A 24,818-nucleotide genomic window follows, 5' to 3' on the forward strand; every position below is an offset into this window, starting at 1 on the left:
GCGTAGACCTACTTGTGTTGTTCCCAACAAAAGACTTTATTCTATTTTCAAATCTAGGTACCTAGTTTTACTCTGTAGCCCGCGCGTGATTCACGCTAAGTGCGGGTCTGTGGATTTTCGTTATCCCCTTGGAATCCTGCAATATCTGACACATAAGAGGTTTGAAAAAACAAGCTGTCTCCAATCACGCTGACCGGGTTCAGCCGATTCAAGCATAGGATATTTGGAGTAAAGAAAGCAGTTTCCAATCACGCTGACCTGGTTCAGCCGACTCAAGCAAGTAAGAAAAGTTACTAACACTTTGGAGATATTGTTTACTTCTGATAATCTCCAAAAGTGGAAGCTATTAAACCGTTATTTCAGTCATTTGGAAAAGTGTGAGTATAACCTGATACAAGGTGTTCAACATGATCGTTTAACTCTTATGGAAAATCCTACTATACTAACCCCACGCTGACACTATTTGCTGAACTGTAACATTTTTTTCGATCAGCTAACATAAGAAACTTTATTACAAAGACTGTGAAGATTTCACTCAAGATCGATATTAACATTGTAACAATCTTGCTGCATCTTTTTACAACATTTTAACAAAAAAAAAATTTTCTCCTTATTTTTTACACTTTTAAGGTGGTAATCCAATTTTTAAAGGGAGACGTCCCTTCTATCTTATAATTCATATTTTAATGTGTACTGTTGCAATTCATTGTATTTAACTGTGAGTAAAGGTATTCATTTCAATTTTTGTATTTGCATTTCCTGTTATTTGACCAAGTGTGGTGGGAACTTAGCTTTTAGCGCCCTCTTTTTTCTCCTAATTTTATTTTTTTCGTGACAGTCCTGGGGTGACTGTTTTAGAGTGGCCTAGTTCTCTTTTAGCTATTAGCGCTATACCTCTGTGTTCACCTTTTTTTACTCATACCACAAAACTCGTAATCTAGCCGTTTGTTAGCAGCGTTCATCACCTCTTAGCCAAATAGTGTTCTGTCGTGGGCTGCCTTTAGCAGCTCAGCGCAGCGAACGCTGCTATCAAATAAAGGGGCTTTCAGAATTAAGTATTTTATACATCATGAATGAAAGTCCCTTTATTTGTTACACTGGTAAATCCTAGTGTTTCACAAACTCTAGGATTTACTATCACTTTAAGTTACCTTTATCCGGTGTAATCGGCACTAAACATATATTGTGCAATTGCATATTACAGAGAAGCTGCTGGTACACAACCAAGTCAGTGACTGATAGAGATTACTGCAGCAATCTTGACAACAATAGGTTGATAAAAGACAAATAAAATGATGTGCTTTTTTGTTTTGTTTTATTTAGTTTACCTAGCAAAAGATTAATTAGTGTTTGTCTTGAATGCATATATTTCTCTGCAGCTGGCAGCTTCAGACAGAAGGTTAGAGATCGATCTACCACTTCATCCATTTCAGAAAACCCAATCCAGGAATCCGACCAAAGTGAGGTAGGTATTGAGCACATGTATAGCCTGAGAAACTCATTGTGTTGTTAAACATTTTATTAAAGGGACAGTGTACACCAATTTTCATTTAACTGCATGTAATAGACACTACTATAACCCCTTAATGACCGAGGACGTACGCCATACGTCCTCAGAAAAAAGGCAGTTAACGCCTGAGGACGTATGGCGTACGTCCTCGGTTTGGAAAGCAGCTGGAAGCGATCCTCATCGCTTCCAGCTGCTTTCCAGTTATTGCAGGATGCCTCAATATCGAGGCATCCTGCAATAACAATTTGTACCCCTCCGGTGCAGAGAGAGCCACTCTGTGGCCCTCTCTACACCGGACATCGATGGCCGCAATCGTTGGTGGGTGGGAGCTGCAGTGGGAGGCGGGTGGGCGGCCATTGATGGCTTCAGATACACAGAGGGGGGCGGGATCGGGGGCGGGAGAGTCAGGGGCGCGCACAGACACGCGCGCGTGCACGGGGGATCGGCGGGCGGGCGCGTGCACGGGAGGGAACCGCTTACACTACAGAAATAATCATGTAGTAAGTGGGAGGAAGAGGGGGAATAAATGCCCCCAAAAAGTAATCTAAGGGATCTGGGAGGGGGTGGGGGTAGGGGTTGGTCGTGGGGAAGCTACACTACAGAAAAATGTAAAAAAAATAAAAAAGAGAAAAAAATATTGTTAACTGGGTACTGGCAGACAGCTGCCAGTACCCAAGATGGCCCCCAATAAGGCAGGGGGGGTTTAGAGAGCTGTTTTGGGGGGGGATCAGGGAGGTTGGGGGCTAAGGGGGGATCCTACAAAGTAGCATATGTAAATATGCTAAAGATGTTTTTTTTTTTTTTTTTTTTAAACTTTTATTTTAGTACTGGCAGACTTTCTGCCAGTACTTAAGATGGCGGGGACAATTGTGGGGTGGGGGAGGGAAGGGAGCTGTTTGGGAGATATCAGGAGGTCTGATGTGTCAGGTGGGAGGCTGATCTCTACACTAAAGCTAAAATTAACCCCGCAAGCTCCCTACAAACTACCTAATTAACCCCTTGACTGCTAGCCATAATACATGTGTGATGCGCAGCAGCACTTTGCGGCCTTCTAATTACCAAAAAGCAACGCCAAAGTCATATATGTCTGCTATTTCTGAACAAAGGGGATCCCAGAGAAGCATTTACAACTATTTGTGCCATAATTGCACATGCTGTTTGTAATTAATTTCAGTGAGAAACCTAAAATTGTGAAAAATTTAGCGTTTTTTTTAATTTGATTGCATTTGGCGGTGAAATGGTGGCATGAAATATACCAAAATGGGCCTAGATCAATACTTGGGGTTGTCTACTACACTACACTGAAGCTAAAATTAACCCTAGAAGCTCCCTACATGCTCCCTAATTAACCCCTTCACTGCTGGGCATAATACACGTGTGGTGCGCAGTCGCATTTAGCAGCCTTCTAATTAGTAAAAAGCAAAACCAAAGCCATATATGTCTGCTATTTATAAACAAAGGGGATCCCAGAGAAGCATTTACAACCATGTATGCTATAATTGCATAAGTTTTTTGTAAATAATTTCAGTGAGAAACCTAAAGTTTGTGAAAAAAATTGTGAAAAAGTTAACTTTTTTTTTATTTGATCGCATTTGGCGGTGAAATGGTGGCATGAAATATACCAAAATGGGCCTAGATCAATACTTTGGGATGTCTTCTAAAAAAAAAATATATACATGTCAGGGGATATTCAGGGATTCCTGAAAGATATCAGTGTTCTAATGTAACTAGCGCTAATTTTGAAAAAAAGTGGTTTGGAAATAGCAAAGTGCTACTTGTATTTATTGCTCCATAAATTGCAAAAAAAGCAAAGAATGTGTAAATATTGGGTATTTCTAAACTCGGGACAAAATTTAGAAACTATTTAGCATGGGTGTTTTTTGGTGGTTGTAGATGTATAACAGATTTTGGGGGTCAAAGTTAGAAAAAGTGTGTTTCTCCAACATAGGTGTGTCCGGTCCACGGCGTCATCCTTACTTGTGGGATATTCTCTTCCCCAACAGGAAATGGCAAAGAGCCCAGCAAAGCTGGTCACATGATCCCTCCTAGGCTCCGCCTACCCCAGTCATTCTCTTTGCCGTTGTACAGGCAACATCTCCACGGAGATGGCTTAGAGTTTTTTAGTGTTTAACTGTAGTTTTTTATTATTCAATCAAGAGTTTGTTATTTTAAAATAGTGCTGGTATGTACTATTTACTCTGAAACAGAAAAGAGATGAAGATTTCTGTTTGTATGAGGAAAATGATTTTAGCAACCGTTACTAAAATCCATGGCTGTTCCACACAGGACTGTTGAGAGGAATTAACTTCAGTTGGGGGAACAGTGAGCAGTCTTTTGCTGCTTGAGGTATGACACATTCTAACAAGACGATGTAATGCTGGAAGCTGTCATTTTCCCTATGGGATCCGGTAAGCCATTTTTATTCAGACAGTAAATAAGGGCTTCACAAGGGCTTATTAAGACTGTAGACATTTTCTGGGCTAAATCGATTCATATATTACACATATTTAGCCTTGAGGAATCATTTAATCTGGGTATTTTTGTTAAATAATATCGGCAGGCACTGTTTTAGACACCTTATTCTCTAGGGGCTTTCCCTAATCATAGGCAGAGCCTCATTTTCGCGCCGGTATTGCGCACTTGTTTTTGAGAAGCATGACATGCAGTCGCATGTGTGAGGAGCTCTGATACATAGAAAAGACTTTCTGAAGGCGTCATTTGGTATCGTATTCCCCTTTGGGCTTGGTTGGGTCTCAGCAAAGCAGATACCAGGGACTGTAAAGGGGTTAAAGTTAAAAACGGCTCCGGTTCCGTTATTTTAAGGGTTAAAGCTTCCAAATTTGGTGTGCAATACTTTTAAGGCTTTAAGACACTGTGGTGAAATTTTGGTGAATTTTGAACAATTCCTTCATACTTTTTCGCAATTGCAGTAATAAAGTGTGTTCAGTTTAAAATTTAAAGTGACAGTAACGGTTTTATTTTAAAACGTTTTTTGTACTTTGTTATCAAGTTTATGCCTGTTTAACATGTCTGAACTACCAGATAGACTGTGTTCTGAATGTGGGGAAGCCAAGGTTCCTTCTCATTTAAATAAATGTGATTTATGTGACACTGAAAATGATGCCCAAGATGATTCCTCAAGTGAGGGGAGTAAGCATGGTACTGCATCATTCCCTCCTTCGTCTACACGAGTCTTGCCCACTCAGGAGGCCCCTAGTACATCTAGCGCGCCAATACTCCTTACTATGCAACAATTAACGGCTGTAATGGATAATTCTATCAAAAACATTTTAGCCAAAATGCCCACTTATCAGCGTAAGCGCGACTGCTCTGTTTTAGATACTGAAGAGCATGAGGACGCTGATGATAATGGTTCTGAAATGCCCCTACACCAGTCTGAGGGGGCCAGGGAGGTTTTGTCTGAGGGAAAATTTCTCAACAAGCTGAACCCGATGTGATTACATTTAAATTTAAGTTGGAACATCTCCGCGCTCTGCTTAAGGAGGTATTATCCACTCTGGATGATTGTGAGAATTTGATCATCCCAGAGAAACTATGTAAAATGGACAAGTTCCTAGAGGTCCCGGGGCTCCCAGAAGCTTTTCCTATACCCAAGCGGGTGGCAGACATTGTAAATAAAGAATGGGAAAGGCCCGGTATTCCTTTCGTCCCTCCCCCCATATTTAAAAAATTGTTTCCTATGGTCGACCCTAGAAAGGACTTATGGCAGACTGTCCCCAAGGTCGAGGGAGCGGTTTCTACTTTAAACAAACGCACCACTATACCCATAGAAGATAGTTGTGCTTTCAAAGATCCTATGGATAAAAAATTAGAAGGTTTGCTTAAAAAGATGTTTGTTCAGCAAGGTTACCTTCTACAACCAATTTCATGCATTGTCCCTGTCACTACAGCCGCGTGTTTCTGGTTCGATGAGCTAGTAAAGGCGATCGATAGTGATTCTCCTCCTTATGAGGAGATTATGGACAGAATCCGTGCTCTCAAATTGGCTAATTCTTTCACCCTAGACGCCACTTTGCAATTGGCTAGGTTAGCGGCGAAGAATTCTGGGTTTGCTATTGTGGCGCGTAGAGCGCTTTGGTTGAAATCTTGGTCAGCGGATGCGTCTTCCAAGAACAAACTCCTTAACATTCCTTTCAAGGGGAAAACGCTGTTTGGCCCTGACTTGAAAGAGATTATCTCTGATATCACTGGGGGTAAGGGCCACGCCCTTCCTCAGGATAGGTCTTTCAAGGCCAAAAATAAACCTAATTTTCGTCCCTTTCGTAGAAACGGACCAGCCCCAAGTGCTACGTCCTCTAAGCAAGAGGGTAATACTTCTCAAGCCAAGCCAGCCTGGAGACCAATGCAAGGCTGGAACAAGGGAAAGCAGGCCAAGAAACCTGCCACTGCTACCAAGACAGCATGAAATGTTGGCCCCCGATCCGGGACCGGATCTGGTGGGGGGCAGACTCTCTCTCTTCGCTCAGGCTTGGGCAAGAGATGTTCTGGATCCTTGGGCACTAGAAATAGTCTCCCAAGGTTATCTTCTGGAATTCAAGGGGCTTCCCCCAAGGGGGAGGTTCCACAGGTCTCAATTGTCTTCAGACCACATAAAGAGACAGGCATTCTTACATTGTGTAGAAGACCTGTTGAAAATGGGAGTGATTCATCCTGTTCCATTAGGAGAACAAGGGATGGGGTTCTACTCCAATCTGTTCATAGTTCCCAAAAAAGAGGGAACGTTCAGACCAATCTTAGATCTCAAGATCTTAAACAAGTTTCTCAAGGTTCCATCGTTCAAAATGGAAACCATTCGAACAATTCTTCCTTCCATCCAGGAAGGTCAATTCATGACCACGGTGGATTTAAAGGATGCGTATCTACATATTCCTATCCACAAGGAACATCATCGGTTCCTAAGGTTCGCATTCCTGGACAAGCATTACCAGTTCGTGGCGCTTCCTTTCGGATTAGCCACTGCTCCAAGGATTTTCACAAAGGTACTAGGGTCCCTTCTAGCGGTGCTAAGACCAAGGGGCATTGCAGTAGTACCTTACTTGGACGACATTCTGATTCAAACGTCGTCCCTTCCTCAAGCAAAGGCTCACACGGACATAGTCCTGGCCTTTCTCAGATCTCACGGATGGAAAGTGAACGTGGAAAAGAGTTCTCTATCTCCGTCGACAAGGGTTCCCTTCTTGGGAACAATAATAGACTCCTTAGAAATGAGGATTTTTCTGACAGAGGTCAGAAAAACAAAACTTCTAAACTCTTGTCAAACACTTCATTCCGTTCCTCTTCCTTCCATAGCGCAGTGCATGGAAGTAATAGGTTTGATGGTAGCGGCAATGGACATAGTTCCTTTTGCGCGCATTCATCTAAGACCATTACAACTGTGCATGCTCAGTCAGTGGAATGGGGACTATACAGACTTGTCTCCGAAGATACAAGTAAATCAGAGGACCAGAGACTCACTCCGTTGGTGGCTGTCCCTGGACAACCTGTCACAAGGGATGACCTTCCGCAGACCAGAGTGGGTCATTGTCACGACCGACGCCAGTCTGATGGGCTGGGGCGCGGTCTGGGGATCCCTGAAAGCTCAGGGTCTTTGGTCTCGGGAAGAATCTCTTCTACCGATAAATATTCTGGAACTGAGAGCGATATTCAATGCTCTCAAGGCTTGGCCTCAGCTAGCAAAGGCCAAGTTCATACGGTTTCAATCAGACAACATGACGACTGTTGCGTACATCAACCATCAGGGGGGAACAAGGAGTTCCCTGGCGATGGAAGAAGTGACCAAAATCATTCAATGGGCGGAGACTCACTCCTGCCACCTGTCTGCAATCCACATCCCAGGAGTGGAAAATTGGGAAGCGGATTTTCTGAGTCGTCAGACATTACATCCGGGGGAGTGGGAACTCCATCCGGAAATCTTTGCCCAAATTCCTCAACTGTGGGGCATTCCAGACATGGATCTGATGGCTTCTCGGCAGAACTTCAAGGTTCCTTGCTACGGGTCCAGATCCAGGGATCCCAAGGCGACTCTAGTAGATGCACTAGTAGCACCTTGGACCTTCAAACTAGCTTATGTATTCCCGCCGTTTCCTCTCATCCCCAGGCTGGTAGCCAGGATCAATCAGGAGAGGGCATCGGTGATCTTGATAGCTCCTGCGTGGCCACGCAGGACTTGGTATGCAGATCTGGTGAATATGTCATCGGCTCCACCATGGAAGCTACCTTTGAGACGAGACCTTCTTGTTCAAGGTCCGTTCGAACATCCGAATCTGGTCTCACTCCAACTGACTGCTTGGAGATTGAACGCTTGATCTTATCAAAACGAGGGTTCTCAGATTCTGTTATTGATACTCTTGTTCAGGCCAGAAAGCCTGTAACTAGAAAAATTTACCACAAAATATGGAAAAAATATATCTGTTGGTGTGAATCTAAAGGATTCCCTTGGGACAAGGTAAAAATTCCTAAGATTCTATCCTTTCTTCAAGAAGGATTGGAGAAAGGATTATCTGCAAGTTCCTTGAAGGGACAGATTTCTGCCTTGTCTGTGTTACTTCACAAAAAGCTGGCAGCTGTGCCAGATGTTCAAGCCTTTGTTCAGGCTCTGGTTAGAATCAAGCCTGTTTACAAACCTTTGACTCCTCCTTGGAGTCTCAACTTAGTTCTTTCAGTTCTTCAGGGGGTTCCGTTTGAACCCTTACATTCCGTTGATATTAAGTTATTATCTTGGAAAGTTTTGTTTTTGGTTGCAATTTCTTCTGCTAGAAGAGTTTCAGAATTATCTGCTCTGCAGTGTTCTCCTCCTTATCTGGTGTTCCATGCAGATAAGGTGGTTTTACGTACTAAACCTGGTTTTCTTCCAAAAGTTGTTTCTAACAAAAACATTAACCAGGAGATAGTCGTGCCTTCTTTGTGTCCGAAACCAGTTTCGAAGAAGGAACGTTTGTTGCACAATTTGGATGTTGTTCGCGCTCTAAAATTCTATTTAGATGCTACAAAGGATTTTAGACAAACATCTTCCTTGTTTGTTGTTTATTCTGGTAAAAGGAGAAGTCAAAAAGCAACTTCTACCTCTCTCTCTTTTTGGATTAAAAGCATCATCAGATTGGCTTACGAGACTGCCGGACGGCAGCCTCCTGAAAGAATCACAGCTCATTCCACTAGGGCTGTGGCTTCCACATGGGCCTTCAAGAACGAGGCTTCTGTTGATCAGATATGTAGGGCAGCGACTTGGTCTTCACTGCACACTTTTACCAAATTTTACAAGTTTGATACTTTTGCTTCTTCTGAGGCTATTTTTGGGAGAAAGGTTTTGCAAGCCGTGGTGCCTTCCATTTAGGTGACCTGATTTGCTCCCTCCCTTCATCCGTGTCCTAAAGCTTTGGTATTGGTTCCCACAAGTAAGGATGACGCCGTGGACCGGACACACCTATGTTGGAGAAAACAGAATTTATGTTTACCTGATAAATTACTTTCTCCAACGGTGTGTCCGGTCCACGGCCCGCCCTGGTTTTATAATCAGGTCTGATATTTTATTTTCTTTAACTACAGTCACCACGGTATCATATGGTTTCTCCTATGCAAATATTCCTCCTTAACGTCGGTCGAATGACTGGGGTAGGCGGAGCCTAGGAGGGATCATGTGACCAGCTTTGCTGGGCTCTTTGCCATTTCCTGTTGGGGAAGAGAATATCCCACAAGTAAGGATGACGCCGTGTACCGGACACACCGTTGGAGAAAGTAATTTATCAGGTAAACATAAATTCTGTTTTTTTTCTATTTTTTCCTCATATTTTATAAAAAAATTTATAGTAAATTATAAGATATGAGGAAAATAATGGTATATTTTGAAAGTCCATTTAATGGCGAGAAAAACGGTATATAATATGTGTGGGTACATTAAATGAGCAAGGGGAAAATTACAGCTAAACACAAACACCGCAGAAATGTAAAAATAGCCTTGGTCCCAAACGGACAGAAAATGGAAAAGTGCTGTGGTCATTAAGGGGATAAAGAAGAATATGCACAGATACTGATATAAAAATCCAGTATAAAACCTTTTAAAAACTAACTTAGAAGCTCCCAGTTTGTCACTGTTGATGATGTTAGGCTCGGACACCTAGTGAAAGGGGCTGGGAAAGCAGCATATGAAAAGACGGATTACACAAACAATAGCATAACAAATCTGTAGACCTGTCTGCATCTGATACTTTGGGCTTGGTTAGGAGTCTGTAAATCAGCACAATGTTATTAAAATATAAGCAAACTATACTTGTGCATTAACTTCAATAGAAGTAAGCTTTTTGTGCTGCTCGGGTAGCATGCATATTACAAGTTGAAAGAATTTTTTTTTTCACAGGCGCTAACCTGACTCGCACAAGAAACCAAACTTATATAATATAAAACGTATTCACCCATAGACTTCAATTTTTTAAACACTTTATTAAATATGAATGTTGCATAAACTTGATTTTACATGTTTTCAGCTACTTGACTATAAAGGGCTCAGATGCACTTATATATACAGGCATACCTTGTTTTATTGCGCTTCACTTTATTGAGTTTCGCAGATATTGCTCTTTTTGCAAATTGAGGTTTGCGGCAACCCAGTGTCGAGCATATCTATCTCCACCATTTTCCCCAACTTATATACACATATAAACACTTAAATACACTGGAATACACATATATACACACACCTATATATACAAAAATATTATGACTCACTGAAGGCTCAGATGATGGTTAGGTATGTACATATTTTTTTAGACATAATGCTACTGCACATTATAGTATAAATATAACTTTTATATGCACTGGGAAACAAAAATATTAGAATGACTCACTTTATTTCTATATTCGCTTTATTGCGATGGTCTGGAACCGAACCCGCAATATCTCTGAGGAGGTATGGCTGTATGTCTATATATGTATACATACGTATGTCTGTATTAACATCTTTTTTTACTGCAATTATTTTTAAAAAGCCAAAACCCCACTTACCATTTACCTTATTAGGAGGAGCTAATCAGGGCAACAAGGCCTAGTCACTGTTATAAAGATAGTATAAAGTGAATTGTTCTGCAGTTATCAGTTAAAGCCAAGTAGGGACAGATGTGGAGCAGCGTTAGCCTTGATAAAGATAACAGTGTGCATTTCAAGGTCCTAGGATGTATCATCTTGTATGGGTATATGCCTAGTTATATTAAAGGGAAAAAAGGTACAACATGAAAATGCTTTAATGAATTAAAGCATTTTCTTTTTGTGGCATTGATTACACAGAACTGTGTTTAACCTTTACAACAGAATTAAACACAAAGTTTAGGTTATCTCCAGACCAGCAATATACTACTATAACAGAGCTGAACCCATTCCATAGTGCAATGTTTTTTAATTATACTCCCCAGGGCACAGATTTTCAGGATATCTGAACTAGGGAACAAGTAAAATAAGCAGCCGTTTAGTAACCAATGTAATTCTAAAAAAACAGCCTGTTAGTGTGCTGTGAATTGCAAAACGCCACAGTAGTGTATTGCCTCTTTGGAGCTGGCTTTAACCATTTGTTTATCATTTGTGTAGGTTAAACACCTATGTATTGACCATAATTCTTTATCTCTGAAGTTTGAGAATTTTCTAATTCACAGAACTTGAAATGCACCCTTCTGACTTCTCAATACTATCCCTGCTACATATCCGTACCTAATTGGCTGCAGAACAACCTACTTTAAGTTTATGAGAGCGGCTAGCCATGTCTTCAGACTAAAGCCTAGATTAGCTCCTTCAAATAAGGCATATGGTGGGTGGAGTTTGGGTACAGAAAAACAATAGCTGTAAGAAAGTGTGTTAATTTGTTTTTAAAATGTTGAGACTTGGCTGGTATGTTATTCTGTAGTAGCACAGCAGAAATGTTATTATTGCAGCTTTAAAAAATAATTATTCTATTTTTGTCTACTACTTTAAAAAAAGCAGGTATCTAAGCTAAAGAGCCAGACCATTTTTGGTTCAGCACCCTGGATAGTGCTGGCTGATTGGTTACATTTAAACTTGCATTCTTGCTTTTCAAATAAAGATAGGAAGAGAACAAAGAAAAAATGATAATATGAGTAAATTAGAAAGTTGCCTGCTCTATCTGAATCATGAAAGAAAAAAATTGGGTTTACTATGCCTTTTACAACTGTTAATTAAAACTCTTCCTTTCATTTTACAGCTTGCATTATCAAGACTGGATATTAATAACACTCCAGTGATTCAGGATTATGAGGTAAAATACATGATAATATTCTGTGTTTTAATGAGTTAATATAATTTAACTAAATTCTAATGAATTCTCACTTTCAATCTTTTCTTAGCCTGCATACAGGATGCAGATGTTACTACAGCTGCTCTACAGCCTGCAGGTTAGTACACTTAGGATTCTATTAGTTGATTATATACATTTATCATTTTCTGGTCAGTCTTGATAATAAAATTATTTCAGACCTTCTTTTTTTTTACAGTTTTTATATTCCTTTTACACGACAAATAACAAACAAACAACAATTCTGTGATCCATATTTAATATGCTAAAACTATAGTTTACATGAATAAAGAGTAAGTTAAAGGTTCACTCTGTAGCCTAGTGAGTTGATACCCATATTAATGATGGAGTTCAGTTGTTTCAGCCACATCCATTACTAACAGTTGCATAAAATCCAATTCAGAATCATGAAATCTCCATAGACAAACATTGGCAATACAATGTGTCGTACTGAAGAACTCAGTGACGCCTCAAGTCAGTTTGTGAAATTTCTGCTTTACTAGATCTGCCCTGGTCAACCGTAAGTGCTGTTATTTTGAAGTCGAAGCACCTAAGAGCAACAACAGCCCAGCCATGAAGGGGTAGAGACCATACACACTCACCGTGTGGGACTGCAGTGTGCTGAAGCGCATAGCACATAAAAATCGTTTATCACCCGTTGCATCACTCACTGCAGAGTTCCAAACTGCCTCTATAAGCAACATTGGCACAAGAACTGTACTTTAAGAGATTCATGAAATGGGTTTCTATTGTAGAGCGGCTGTAGACAAGCTTCAAATCAACATGCTCAAAGCAAAGTGTTTGCTGGAGTGGTGTAGACCAGTGTTTCTCAACCATGGTCCTCAAGTACCCCTAACAGGCCAGATTTTCATTTTAGCTGTACTAGAGCACAGGTGAAATAATCAGCTGATGGGTGAGAGCAGGTTAGTAACCATGGCTACTGATAAACTGATTATTATCCTGTTATGATCCTGTTGGGGGTACTTGTGGACCGCGGTTGAGAAACACTGGACACCCCTGGGTCACTAAACTCCATTCCAAAGGTCCTTTCTTTCTCCTGTTAAGTGTGATCAGTCCACGGGTCATCATTACTTCTGGGATATTAACTCCTCCCCAACAGGAAGTGCAAGAGGATCACCCAGCAGAGCTGCTATATAGCTCCTCCCCTCTACGTCACACCCAGTCATTCTCTTGCACCCAACTAATAGATAGGATGTGTGAGAGGACTGTGGTGATTTTACTTAGTTTTTATGACTTCAATCAAAAGTTTGTTATTTTAAAACAGCACCGGAGCGTGTTGTTCATTCTCAGGGGGAATTTGAAGAAGAATCTACCTGAGTTTCTATATGATTTTAACCGGAGTAGTTAAGATCATGTTGCTGTTCTCGGCCATCTGAGGGGTGAGGTATACTTCAGATCAGGGGACAGCAGGCAGGGTCACCTGCAAAGAGGTATGTAGCAGCTTATTATTTTCTGAGAATGGAATTGATTAGAAAATACTGCAAATACCTATATAAAGTAAGTTCAGCCTTAAATGCAGTAGTAGCAACTGGTATCAGGCTGTCATGTATGTATATTTTCACTTCAGTATTCTGGGGAATGGCACTTCACTGGAATGATACTGTATGAATAAACCTTAGCCCATATTGCAGTGAGAACGGCTAGCAGTAGGTTTCTGTGACAATTTATTATCAGGTTAAACGTTTTGCTGGCATGTTAAATCGTTTAATTTTCTGAGGTACTGGGTGAAAAATTGTGTTGGGCACTAATTATCCACTTGGCGGGCATTTTATTCAATTTTTGACAGTTTACTGATCTCCCTCACTGTTGTGTGTGAGGGGGAGGGGCTTAATTTGGCGCTTTTACTACGCATCAGGAATTCAGTCACAAGTCTGTTTTTCTTCCCTGCATGATCCGGTTCGTCTCTACAGAGCTTAAGGGTCGTCAAAAGTTATTTTGAGGGAGGTAATCACTCACAGCAGACCTGTGAGATAGTGCTTGACTGTGATAAAAAACGTTATATTCTGTATACAACCCCTTGCATGTATTGCATCTGTCACGGCCGCGGCCGCTTTTTGGTCCGAGTCCCTGGAAGAGACTCTTGACTCAATTACTATCGAAGAAATTTCAAATAGGCTTAAAACCATTAAGCTAGCTAATTCATTTGTTTCAGATGCCGTAGTACATTTAACTAAACTTACGGCTAAGAATTCCGGTTTCGCCATTCAGGCACGCAGAGCACTGTGGCTAAAATCGTGGTCAGCTGACGTTACTTCTAAATCTAAGTTACTTAACATACCTTTCAAAGGGCAGACCTTATTCGGGCCCGGTTTGAAAGAAATTATCGCTGACATTACAAGAGGTAAAGGCCATGCCCTGCCTCAAGACAGAGCCAAACCTAGGGCTAGACAGTAATTTTCGTTCCTTTCGTAATTTCAAAGCAGGAGCAGCATCAACTTCCTCTGCTCCAAAACAGGAAGGAGCTGTTGCTCGTTACAGACAAGGCTGGAGACCTAACCAGTCCTGGAACAAGGGCAAGCAGGCCAGAAAACCTGCTGCTGCCCCTAAGACAGCATGAATTGAGGGCCCCCGATCCGGGAACGGATCTAGTGGGGGGCAGACTTTCTCTCTTCGCCCAGGCTTGGGCAAGAGATGTCCAGGATCCCTGGGCACTCGAGATCATATCTCAGGGATATCTTCTGGATTTCAAAACCTCTCCCCCAAAAGGGAGATTCCATCTGTCAAGGTTGTCAACAAACCAAATAAAGAAGGAGGCGTTTCTACGCTGCGTACAAGATCTGTTACTAATGGGAGTGATCCATCCGGTTCCGCGGTCGGAACACGGACAGGGATTTTACTCAAATCTGTTTGTGGTTCCCAAGAAAGAAGGAACCTTCAGACCAATCTTGGATTTAAAGATCCTAAACAAATTCCTAAGAGTTCCATCGTTCAAAATGGAAACTATTCGGACAATTCTACCCATGATCCAAAGGGGTCAGTACATGACCACAGTGGATTTAAAGGATGCTTACCTTCACATTCCGATTCACAGAGATCATTACCAGTATCTAAGGTTTGCCTTCCTAGACAGGCACTACCAGTTTGTAGCTCTTCCATTCGGGTTGGCTACGGCTCCAAGAATCTTCACAAAGGTTCTGGGGGCTCTTCTGGCGGTGCTAAGACCGCGAGGAATTTCGGTAGCTCCATACCTAGACGACATTCTGATACAAGCTTCAAGCTTTCAAACTGCCAAGTCTCATACAGAGTTAGTACTGGCATTTCTAAGATCGCATGGGTGGAAGGTAAACGAAAAGAAGAGTTCTCTCTTTCCACTCACAAGAGTTCCCTTCTTGGGGACTCTTATAGATTCTGTAGAAATGAAGATCTACCTGACAGAAGACAGGTTAACAAAACTTCAAAACGCTTGCCGTGTCCTTCATTCCATTCAACACCCGTCAGTGGCTCAATGCATGGAGGTGATCGGCTTAATGGTAGCGGCAATGGACATAGTACCCTTTGCACGCTTACACCTCAGACCGCTGCAATTGTGTATGCTAAGTCAGTGGAATGGGGATTACTCAGATTTGTCCCCTACTCTGAATCTGGATCAAGAGACCAGAAATTCTCTTCTGTGGTGGCTTTCTCGGCCACATCTGTCCAGGGGGATGCCATTCAGCAGGCCAGAATGGACGATTGTAACAACAGACGCCAGCCTGCTAGGTTGGGGCGCTGTCTGGAATTCCCTGAAGGCTCAGGGATCATGGACTCAGGAGGAGAGTCTCCTGCCAATAAACATTCTGGAATTGAGAGCAGTTCTCAATGCCCTTCTGGCTTGGCCCCAATTAACAACTCGGGGGTTCATCAGATTTCAGTCGGACAACATCACGACTGTAGCTTACATCAACCATCAAGGAGGGACAAGAAGCTCCCTAGCGATGATGGAAGTATCAAAGATAATTCGCTGGGCAGAGTCTCACTCTTGCCACCTATCAGCAATCCACATTCCGGGAGTGGAGAACTGGGAGGCGGATTTCTTAAGTCGTCAGACTTTTCATCCGGGGGAGTGGGAACTTCATCCGGAGGTCTTTGCCCAAATACTTCGACGTTGGGGCAAACCAGAAATAGATCTCATGGCGTCTCGACAGAACGCCAAGCTTCCTCGTTACGGGTCCAGATCCAGGGATCCGGGAGCGGCCCTGGTAGATGCTTTGACAGCACCTTGGACCTTCGGGAGAGCTTATGTGTTTCCACCCTTCCCGATGCTTCCTCGATTGATTGCCAGGATCAAACAGGAGAGAGCATCGGTGATTCTAATAGCGCCTGCGTGGCCACGCAGGACCTGGTATGCAGATCTAGTGGACATGTCATCCTGTCCACCTTGGTCTCTGCCTCTGAAACAGGACCTTCTGATTCAGGGTCCCTTCAAACATCAAAATCTAATTTCTCTGAAGCTGACTGCCTGGAAATTGAACGCTTGATTTTATCAAAACGTGGATTTTCTGAGTCAGTAATTGATACCTTAATACAGGCTAGGAAGCCTGTTACCAGAAAGATTTACCATAAAATATGGCGTAAATACCTATATTGGTGCGAATCCAAAGGTTACTCTTGGAGTAAGGTTAGGATTCCTAGGATATTGTCTTTTCTACAAGAAGGTTTAGAAAAGGGTTTATCCGCTAGTTCCTTAAAGGGACAGATCTCAGCTCTGTCCATTCTGTTGCACAAACGTCTGTCAGAAGTTCCAGACGTTCAGGCTTTTTGTCAGGCTTTGGCCAGGATTAAGCCTGTGTTTAAAACTGTTGCTCCGCCATGGAGTTTAAACCTTGTTCTTAACGTTTTACAGGGCGTTCCGTTTGAACCCCTTCATTCCATTGATATAAAGTTGTTATCTTGGAAAGTTCTATTTTTAATGGCTATTTCTTCGGCTCGAAGAGTCTCTGAGTTATCAGCCTTACATTGTGATTCTCCTTATTTGATTTTTCACTCGGATAAGGTAGTTCTGCGTACTAAACCTGGGTTCTTACCTAAGGTAGTCACTAACAGGAATATCAATCAAGAGATTGTTGTTCCATCCTTGTGTCCAAATCCTTCTTCAAAGAAGGAACGACTTCTGCACAATCTGGATGTAGTTCGTGCCCTAAAATTATATTCACAGGCAACTAAAGATTTTCGACAAACGTCTTCCCTGTTTGTCGTTTACTCTGGTCAGAGGAGAGGTCAAAAAGCTTCTGCTACCTCTCTCTCTTTTTGGCTTCGTAGCATAATACGTTTAGCTTATGAGACTGCTGGACAGCAGCCTCCTGAAAGAATTACAGCTCATTCCACTAGAGCTGTGGCTTCCACTTGGGCCTTTAAGAATGAGGCCTCTGTTGAACAGATTTGCAAGGCTGCAACTTGGTCTTCGCTTCATACTTTTTCCAAATTTTACAAATTTGACACTTTTGCTTCTTCGGAGGCTATTTTTGGGAGAAAGGTTCTTCAGGCAGTGGTTCCTTCTGTATAAAGATCCTGCCTGTCCCTCCCGTCATCCGTGTACTTTTGCTTTGGTATTGGTATCCCAGAAGTAATGATGACCCGTGGACTGATCACACTTAACAGGAGAAAACATAATTTATGCTTACCTGATAAATTCCTTTCTCCTGTAGTGTGATCAGTCCACGGCCCGCCCTGTTTTTTATGGCAGGTCTAAATTTTTAAATTATACTCCAGTCACCACTGCACCCTTTAGCTTCTCCTTTCTCGTTGGTTCTTGGTCGAATGACTGGGTGTGACGTAGAGGGGAGGAGCTATATAGCAGCTCTGCTGGGTGATCCTCTTGCACTTCCTGTTGGGGAGGAGTTAATATCCCAGAAGTAATGATGACCCGTGGACTGATCACACTACAGGAGAAAGGAATTTATCAGGTAAGCATAAATTATGTTTTCTCTTTTGCCCTAAGCTTTTCCTCTTTAGGGGTCGATTTATCAAACCCTGCTTCGCCTGCCTACGACTGCAGGTACTCACAAAAGAACCTGCAGTCCGTAAAATTGCGTTCTAGTGCAACACTGAATCCCGGCAGGGGAATTCAGCCCGCCAGAGGCGAGCTGCGGCAGACAGGGGGCGAATATGTGCACCCCTGTCCGACGCAACTTGATATACCGTCCCCTTAGTGTTTTACTTGCTCATCTTTTTTTTTTCTTTTCTAAGGTATTTGTTTCCAAGTTTAATCACCCCTAAGCAGTATTTCTTTCCTAAGATATGGTGAGTCCACGGCTTGAGTAATTACTGTTGGGAATATCACTCCTGGCCAGCAGGTGGAGGCAAAGAGCACCACAGTTAAACTGTTACGTATCACTCCCTTACCCACAACCCCCAGTCATTCTCTTTGCCTTCGGTGCATGGAGGAGGTGAAGTTTAGGTGTCTGAAGAAAAATTTGGATTTCATCTATAAGCAAGTTTTGGGGTATAGCCGTATTCAACGTCATTCCTTGCAGTCGGGTGGTGGTTGCTTTAAAGCAGTTAGGAACTTGGAAAGGTACTTGCTGCGTTTTCCTAACAATTGCTGCCCTAGTTTAGAAAGCCAGAGTTGGCTACTCTGTTCTTTCTTTTTCAAAGGTCTCTGTGAGGAACTGTGTCCTCTCATACCTTGTAACTGTCTACATGCCGGACAGGGGAGCAGGTAAGTGATTTTTCTTCCAGTTGGGGAGACCATGCACTTAACAAATTAAAAACACTGCTTTTTTATTGGGACATAGATAATCCTGTTGTTTGGGTTACACTGGGGCATGAAGCAGGCACTGTAGCATATGTGAGACTAACATTTAAACTCTCTTAAAAAGAAAGGGTAAAATGTTTTTATTAGACTTTATTTCTCCTACATTGGTGTGTCCGGTCCACGGCTTCATCCTTACTTGTGGGATATTCTCTTCCCCTACAGGAAGTGGCAAAGAGAACACACAGCAGAGCTGTCCATATAGCTCCCCTTAGGCTCCGCCCCCCCAGTCATTCTCTTTGCCGCTCTAACTAGTAGCACCTCCACGGAGGTGGTGAAGAGTATGTGGTGTTTAGTTGTATTTTTTGCTTCTTCTATCAAGAGTTTGTTATTTTAAAATAGTGCCGGCTTGTACTATTTATTCTGCAGCAGAAAGTGATGAAGATTTCTGCTAAGAGGAATATGATTTTAGCACCAGTAACTAAAATCCATTGCTGTTCCCACGCAGGACTGTTGAAACCAGAGAACATCAGTTGGGGGGAACAGTTTGCAGGCTTATCTGCTTCAGGTATGATCAGTCATTTTTCTAACAAGACCATGTAATGCTAGAAGACTGTCAGAAAATCCCTCTGGGATAGGTAAGCCATTTTTCTTACACTCAGTATAAATAGATGGCTTATATTAAGGGCTCTATGCTGGTTGACACTAATTGTGGGCTTAATTGATTGCTTTTTAGCACATTTTTGGCTATAAATAAGGTGTTTTTTTCATACTTAAAACACTTTTGGGGTTTAATTTGCGCCTGCACTTGGTTAGACACCTATTCTAGTCAGAAAGGCCCCTCCACTCTGGAATGAAGAGAAAGGAAGCCTCATTTTCGCGCCTCAATTGCGCAGCATTTTTTGATTAGGCAGTTCATGCAGCTTCACGTGGGGAGTCCAGAGGCTCAGAAAAGGACTCCAGACAGGTTTATTTGCTACCAAATTTATCCCTAAGGAAGGTAACGGCTACAGTGGAAGCTGTGGCAGGGGACTGTACCGTGTTAACCGGTTAATAACTGTTATTAGCTCCGGTTTGGGCACTGAGGGGTTAATTGATCTGAAAATTTGTGTGCAATCTTTTCAAAGCATTAAGATACTGTGGTGAAAATTTCATTAAAATCGGATGTGTATTTAATGGTTTTTTGATGTTTCAGTAATAAAGTGTGCACTTTTATTACTTAAAGAGACAGTAACGTTTTTGTAAAAAATAATTTTTATTGCATTGAAGTTCTGTTAAGGTTTGTCAAACATGTCTGATCCTTCAGATAGCCTATGTTCTGTATATTCAAAGTCCATGGTGGTTCCCCCATTAAATTTATGTGTGAAGTGTGCCATAGCGTCCAAGCAGCTTAAGGACCATTCAATCACACTTAAAGATATAGCCCAAAATGATTCTTTAGCTGAAGGTAATGAAGATAGCTCGCTATCCTCTCCTTCTGTGTCAATACCAGCTATGCCCGCGCCAGCGTTGCCCAGTACATCTAGCGCACCAATGATGATTACCATGCAACAGTTAGCGACAGTGATGGATAACTCTCTTTCAGCTTTTTTATCTAAACTGCCTGCCTTTACTAGGAAGCGTGATTGCTCAGTTTTAAATACAGAGAATGAGCAAGCAGACGCAGAGGATAATTTATCTGTAGTGCCCTCACATCAATCTGATTTGGCGGTGAGGGAGGGCCTGTCTGAGGGAGAAATTTCTGACACATTTCTCAGCAGGCAGAGCCTGATACCATAGCATTTAAATTTAAGCTAGAACACCTCCGCGCCCTACTTAAGGAGGTCCTAGCTACACTTGATGATTGTGAACCTTTGGTGGTTCCAGAAAAATTATGTAAAATGGACAAATTCTTAGAGGTCCCAGTACACACTGATGCGTTTCCGATACCCAAGAGGGTGGCGGATATAGTGACTAGGGAATGGGAGAGACCAGGTGTACCTTTTGTTCCCCCCCCTATATTTAAGAAAATGTTCCCCATTGTTGACCCCAGAAAGGACGCTTGGCAGACGGTCCCTAAGGTAGAGGGAGCAGTTTGAACACTAGCTAAACGCACGACTATACCAATAGAAGATAGTTGCGCTTTCAAAGATCCTATGGATAAAAAATTAGAAGGTTTGCTTAAGAAAATTTTTGTTCAACAAGGTTTTCTTCTTCAACCAATTTCTTGCATTATTCCTTTAACCACGGCAGCGTCTTTTTGGTTTGAGGAATTAGAAAACTCGCTCCAGAAGGAGACTTCTTATGATGAAGTCATGGACAGAATTCACGCTCTGAAGTTGGCTAATGCCTTCATTACAAATGCCGTTTTTCAGTTAGCTAAATTGGCGGCGAAAAATTCAAGTTTTGCAATCATGGCGCGCAGAGCGCTTTGGCTAAAATCTTGGTCGGCGGATGTGTCGTCCAAAACAAAATTGCTTAACATTCCTTTCAAGGTTAAGACCCTATTCGGGCCAGAGTTGAAAGAAATTATTTCGGATATCACTGGGGGAAAGGGCCATGCCCTCCCACAAGATAGGCCTTTCAAAGCTAAAAACAAGTCTAATTTTCGTTCCTTTCGCAATTTCAGGAACGGACCAGCTGCTACCTCTTCAGCCACTAAGCAAGAGGGTAACGCATCCCAGCCCAACCCAGCATGGAAACCATTGCAAGGCTGGAACAAAGGTAAACAGGCCAAGAAGCCTGCTGCTGCTATCCGGGACCGGATCTAGTAGGGGGCAGACTTTCTCTCTTTGCTCAGGCTTGGGCAAGAGATGTTCCGGACCCCTGGGCACTAGAAATTGTCTCTCAGGGGTACCTTCTAGAATTCAAAGACTCTCCCCCAAAGGGAAGGTTCCACATGTCTCGCTTATCTTTAGACCAGATAAAGAGACAGGCATGCTTACATTGCGTAGAAGACCTTTTAAAGATGGGAGTGATACACCCAGTTCCGGGAGGGGGTTTTACTCAAACCTGTTTGTAGTTCCCAAAAAGGAAGGAACTTTCAGGCCAATTCTGGATTTAAAAATCCTAAACAAGTTCCTCAGAGTTCCATCATTCAAAATGGAAACCATTCGGACAATCTTGCCAATGATCCAGGAGGGTCAATATATGACTACCGTGGACTTAAAGGATGCGTACCTGCATATTCCTATCCACAAAGATCACCATCAGTTTCTAAGGTTCGCCTTTCTGGACAAGCATTACCAGTTTGTGGCTCTTCCCTTCGGACTGGCCACTGCTCCCAGAATTTTCACAAAGGTGCTAGGGTCCCTTCTAGCGGTACTAAGGCCAAGGGGCATTGCAGTAGCACCTTATCTAGACGACATTTTAATACTAGGGTCGTCTTTTCACAAGGCAAAGGCTCATACGGACATTGTTCTAGCCTTTCTAAGGTCTCACGGGTGGAAGGTGAACATAGAAAAGAGCTCTCTGTCCCCGTTCACAAGGGTTCCCTTCCTGGGAACAATAATAGACTCGGTAGAAATGAACATTTTTCTGACGGAGGTCAGGAAGTTAAAACATTTGAACACCTGCCGAGTTCTTCACTCCATTCCAGAACCCTTCATAGCTCAGTGCATGGAGGTAATAGGACTAATGGTTGCGGCAATGGACGTGGTTCCTTTTGCTCGAATTCATTTAAGACCATTGCAACTGTGCATGCTCAAACAATGGAATGGGGATTATGCAGATTTGTCTCCCCAAATACAAATGGACCAGAAAACCAGAGACTCACTCCTCTGGTGGTTGGCTCAGGTTCACCTGTCTCAGGGAACGAGTTTCCGCAGACCGAAGTGGATCATTGTCACGACCGACGCCAGCCTCTTAGGCTGGGGTGCGGTCTGGGAGTCCCTAAAAGCTCAGGGTCTATGGTCTCAGGAAGAATCTCTTCTCCCGATAAACATTTTGGAATTGAGAGCGATATTCAATGCGCTCCAGGCGTGGCCTCAACTAGCGGAGTCCAAATTCATCAGATTTCAGTCGGACAACATGACGACTGTAGCGTACATCAATCATCAGGGGGGAACAAAGAGTTCCCTGGCGATGAGGGAGGTTTCCAAGATCATCAAATGGACGGAGGATCACTCCTGCCATCTATCAGCAATTCACATCCCAGGAGTGGACAACTGGGAAGCAGATTATCTGAGTCGTCAGACTTTCCTTCCGGGGGAGTGGGAACTTCACCCGGAGGTTTTTGCCCAGTTAACTCAACTATGGGGCATTCCAGATCTGGATCTGATGGCGTCACGTCAGAACTCCAAAGTTCCACGTTACGGGTCCAGGTCCAGGGATCCCAAAGCGACATTAGTAGATGCCTTAGTGGCGCCTTGGTCGTTCAATCTAGTTTATGTCTTTCCACCGTTTCCTCTTCTCCCCCGGCTAGTAGCCAGGATCAAACAGGAGAAGGCTTCGGTAATTCTGATAGCTCCTGCGTGGCCACGCAGGACTTGGTATGCAGACCTGGTGAATATGTCATCGGTTCCACCATGGAAGCTACCTTTGAGGCAGGACCTTCTAATTCAAGGTCCATTCGAACATCCAAACCTAGTTTCTCTGCAACTGACTGCTTGGAGATTGAACGCTTGATTCTAGCGAAGCGTGGGTTTTCGGAATCAGTTATAGATACTCTGATCCAGGCTAGAAAGCTTGTCACCAGGAAGATTTACCATAAGATATGGCGGAAATATCTTTGCTGGTGTGAATCCAAGGATTACTCATGGAGTAAGATTAAGATTCCAAGGATACTATCCTTTCTCCAAGAAGGATTGGAGAAAGGTCTATCAGCTAGTTCTTTAAAAGGACAGATATCTGCCCTGTCTGTTTTGTTACACAAGCGTTTGGCAGCCGTGCCAGATGTTCAGGCATTTGTACAGGCTTTAGTCAGAATCAAGCCTGTCTACAGACCTGTGGCCCCTCCATGGAGCCTAAATTTAGTTCTTTCAGTTCTTCAGGGGGTTCCGTTTGAACCTTTACATTCCATAGATATTAAGTTACTATCTTGGAAAGTTTTGTTTTTGGTTGCTATTTCTTCTGCTAGAAGAGTGTCTGAATTGTCTGCTTTGCAGTGTAATTCACCCTATCTGGTGTTCCATGCAGATAAGGTTGTTTTGCGTACCAAACCTGGTTTCCTTCCAAAAGTTGTTTCTAATAAGAATATTAACCAGGAAATTATTGTTCCTTCTCTGTGTCCTAATCCAGTTTCTAAGAAGGAACGACTGTTACACAATCTGGATGTGGTTCGTGCTTTAAAGTTCTATTTACAAGCAACTAAAGATTTCAGACAAACATCATCCTTGTTTGTTGTCTATTCTGGTAAGAGGAGAGGTCAAAAAGCGACTGCTACCTCTCTTTCCTTCTGGCTAAAGAGCATCATCAGATTGGCTTATGAGACTGCTGGACAGCAGCCTCCTGAACGGATTACAGCTCATTCCACTAGAGCTGTGGCTTCCACATGGGCTTTCAAGAATGAGACTTCTGTTGAACAGATTTGTAAGGCAGCGACTTCGTCTTCACTGCATACATTCACCAAATTTTACAAATTCGATACTTTTGCTTCTTCTGAGGCTATTTTTGGGAGATAAGGTTTTACAAGCAGTGGTGCCTTCCGTTTAGGTTACCTGACTTGTTCCCTCCCTTCATCCGTGTCCTAAAGCTTTGGTATTGGTTCCCACAAGTAAGGATGAAGCCGTGGACCGGACACACCAATGTAGGAGAAAACAGAATTTATGTTTACCTGATAAATTCCTTTCTCCTACGGTGTGTCCGGTCCACGGCCCACCCTGGCATTTAGTCAGGTTTAAATTTATTTTTACAAACTACAGTCACCACTGCACCCTATGGTTCTCCTTTTTCTCCTAACCGTCGGTCGAATGACTGGGGGGGCGGAGCCTAAGGGGAGCTATATGGACAGCTCTGCTGTGTGTTCTCTTTGCCACTTCCTGTAGGGGAAGAGAATATCCCACAAGTAAGGATGAAGCCGTGGACCGGACACACCGTAGGAGAAAGGAATTTATCAGGTAAACATAAATTCTGTTTTTTCTATTTCAGCAACTTATTCATTTCCTGTTGGCTTTAAAATTAAATGATGCAACATTTTAAATGGTCAGGTTTGAAAAAAACGGTTATTTCTGGTACTCGGTGTACCAGGAATTAGTGCCTCTCTATGTCACAGCAGTAATTTGAGCTCAGCAGTTATGGTCACATGACCGGCTTTACTTCATAATGTTTCTGAGGAAAAAGTTGTTTCTCCATTTCTGGGTGATGGTCTTAATTGTTAGCGGTAAGGCACC

General features: G+C 42.7%; 1 protein-coding gene across 1 annotated transcript in view; it reads left to right on the plus strand.

Annotated features, from left to right (window-relative positions):
- The window catches only part of ARHGEF18 (Rho/Rac guanine nucleotide exchange factor 18), a 794,779-nt gene that overhangs the window by 618,049 nt on the left and 151,912 nt on the right, over positions 1–24,818 (plus strand). The window contains exons 25-27 of the mRNA XM_053702932.1: positions 1,380–1,465; positions 11,730–11,783; positions 11,872–11,919. Coding sequence (XP_053558907.1) covers positions 1,380–1,465; positions 11,730–11,783; positions 11,872–11,919 — 188 coding nt within the window. The remainder of the gene's footprint in view (positions 1–1,379; positions 1,466–11,729; positions 11,784–11,871; positions 11,920–24,818) is intronic.

Source organism: Bombina bombina, chromosome 2 (genome assembly GCF_027579735.1).
Source record: "Bombina bombina isolate aBomBom1 chromosome 2, aBomBom1.pri, whole genome shotgun sequence".
In the NCBI taxonomy this organism is placed as follows: Eukaryota; Metazoa; Chordata; class Amphibia; order Anura; family Bombinatoridae; genus Bombina; species Bombina bombina.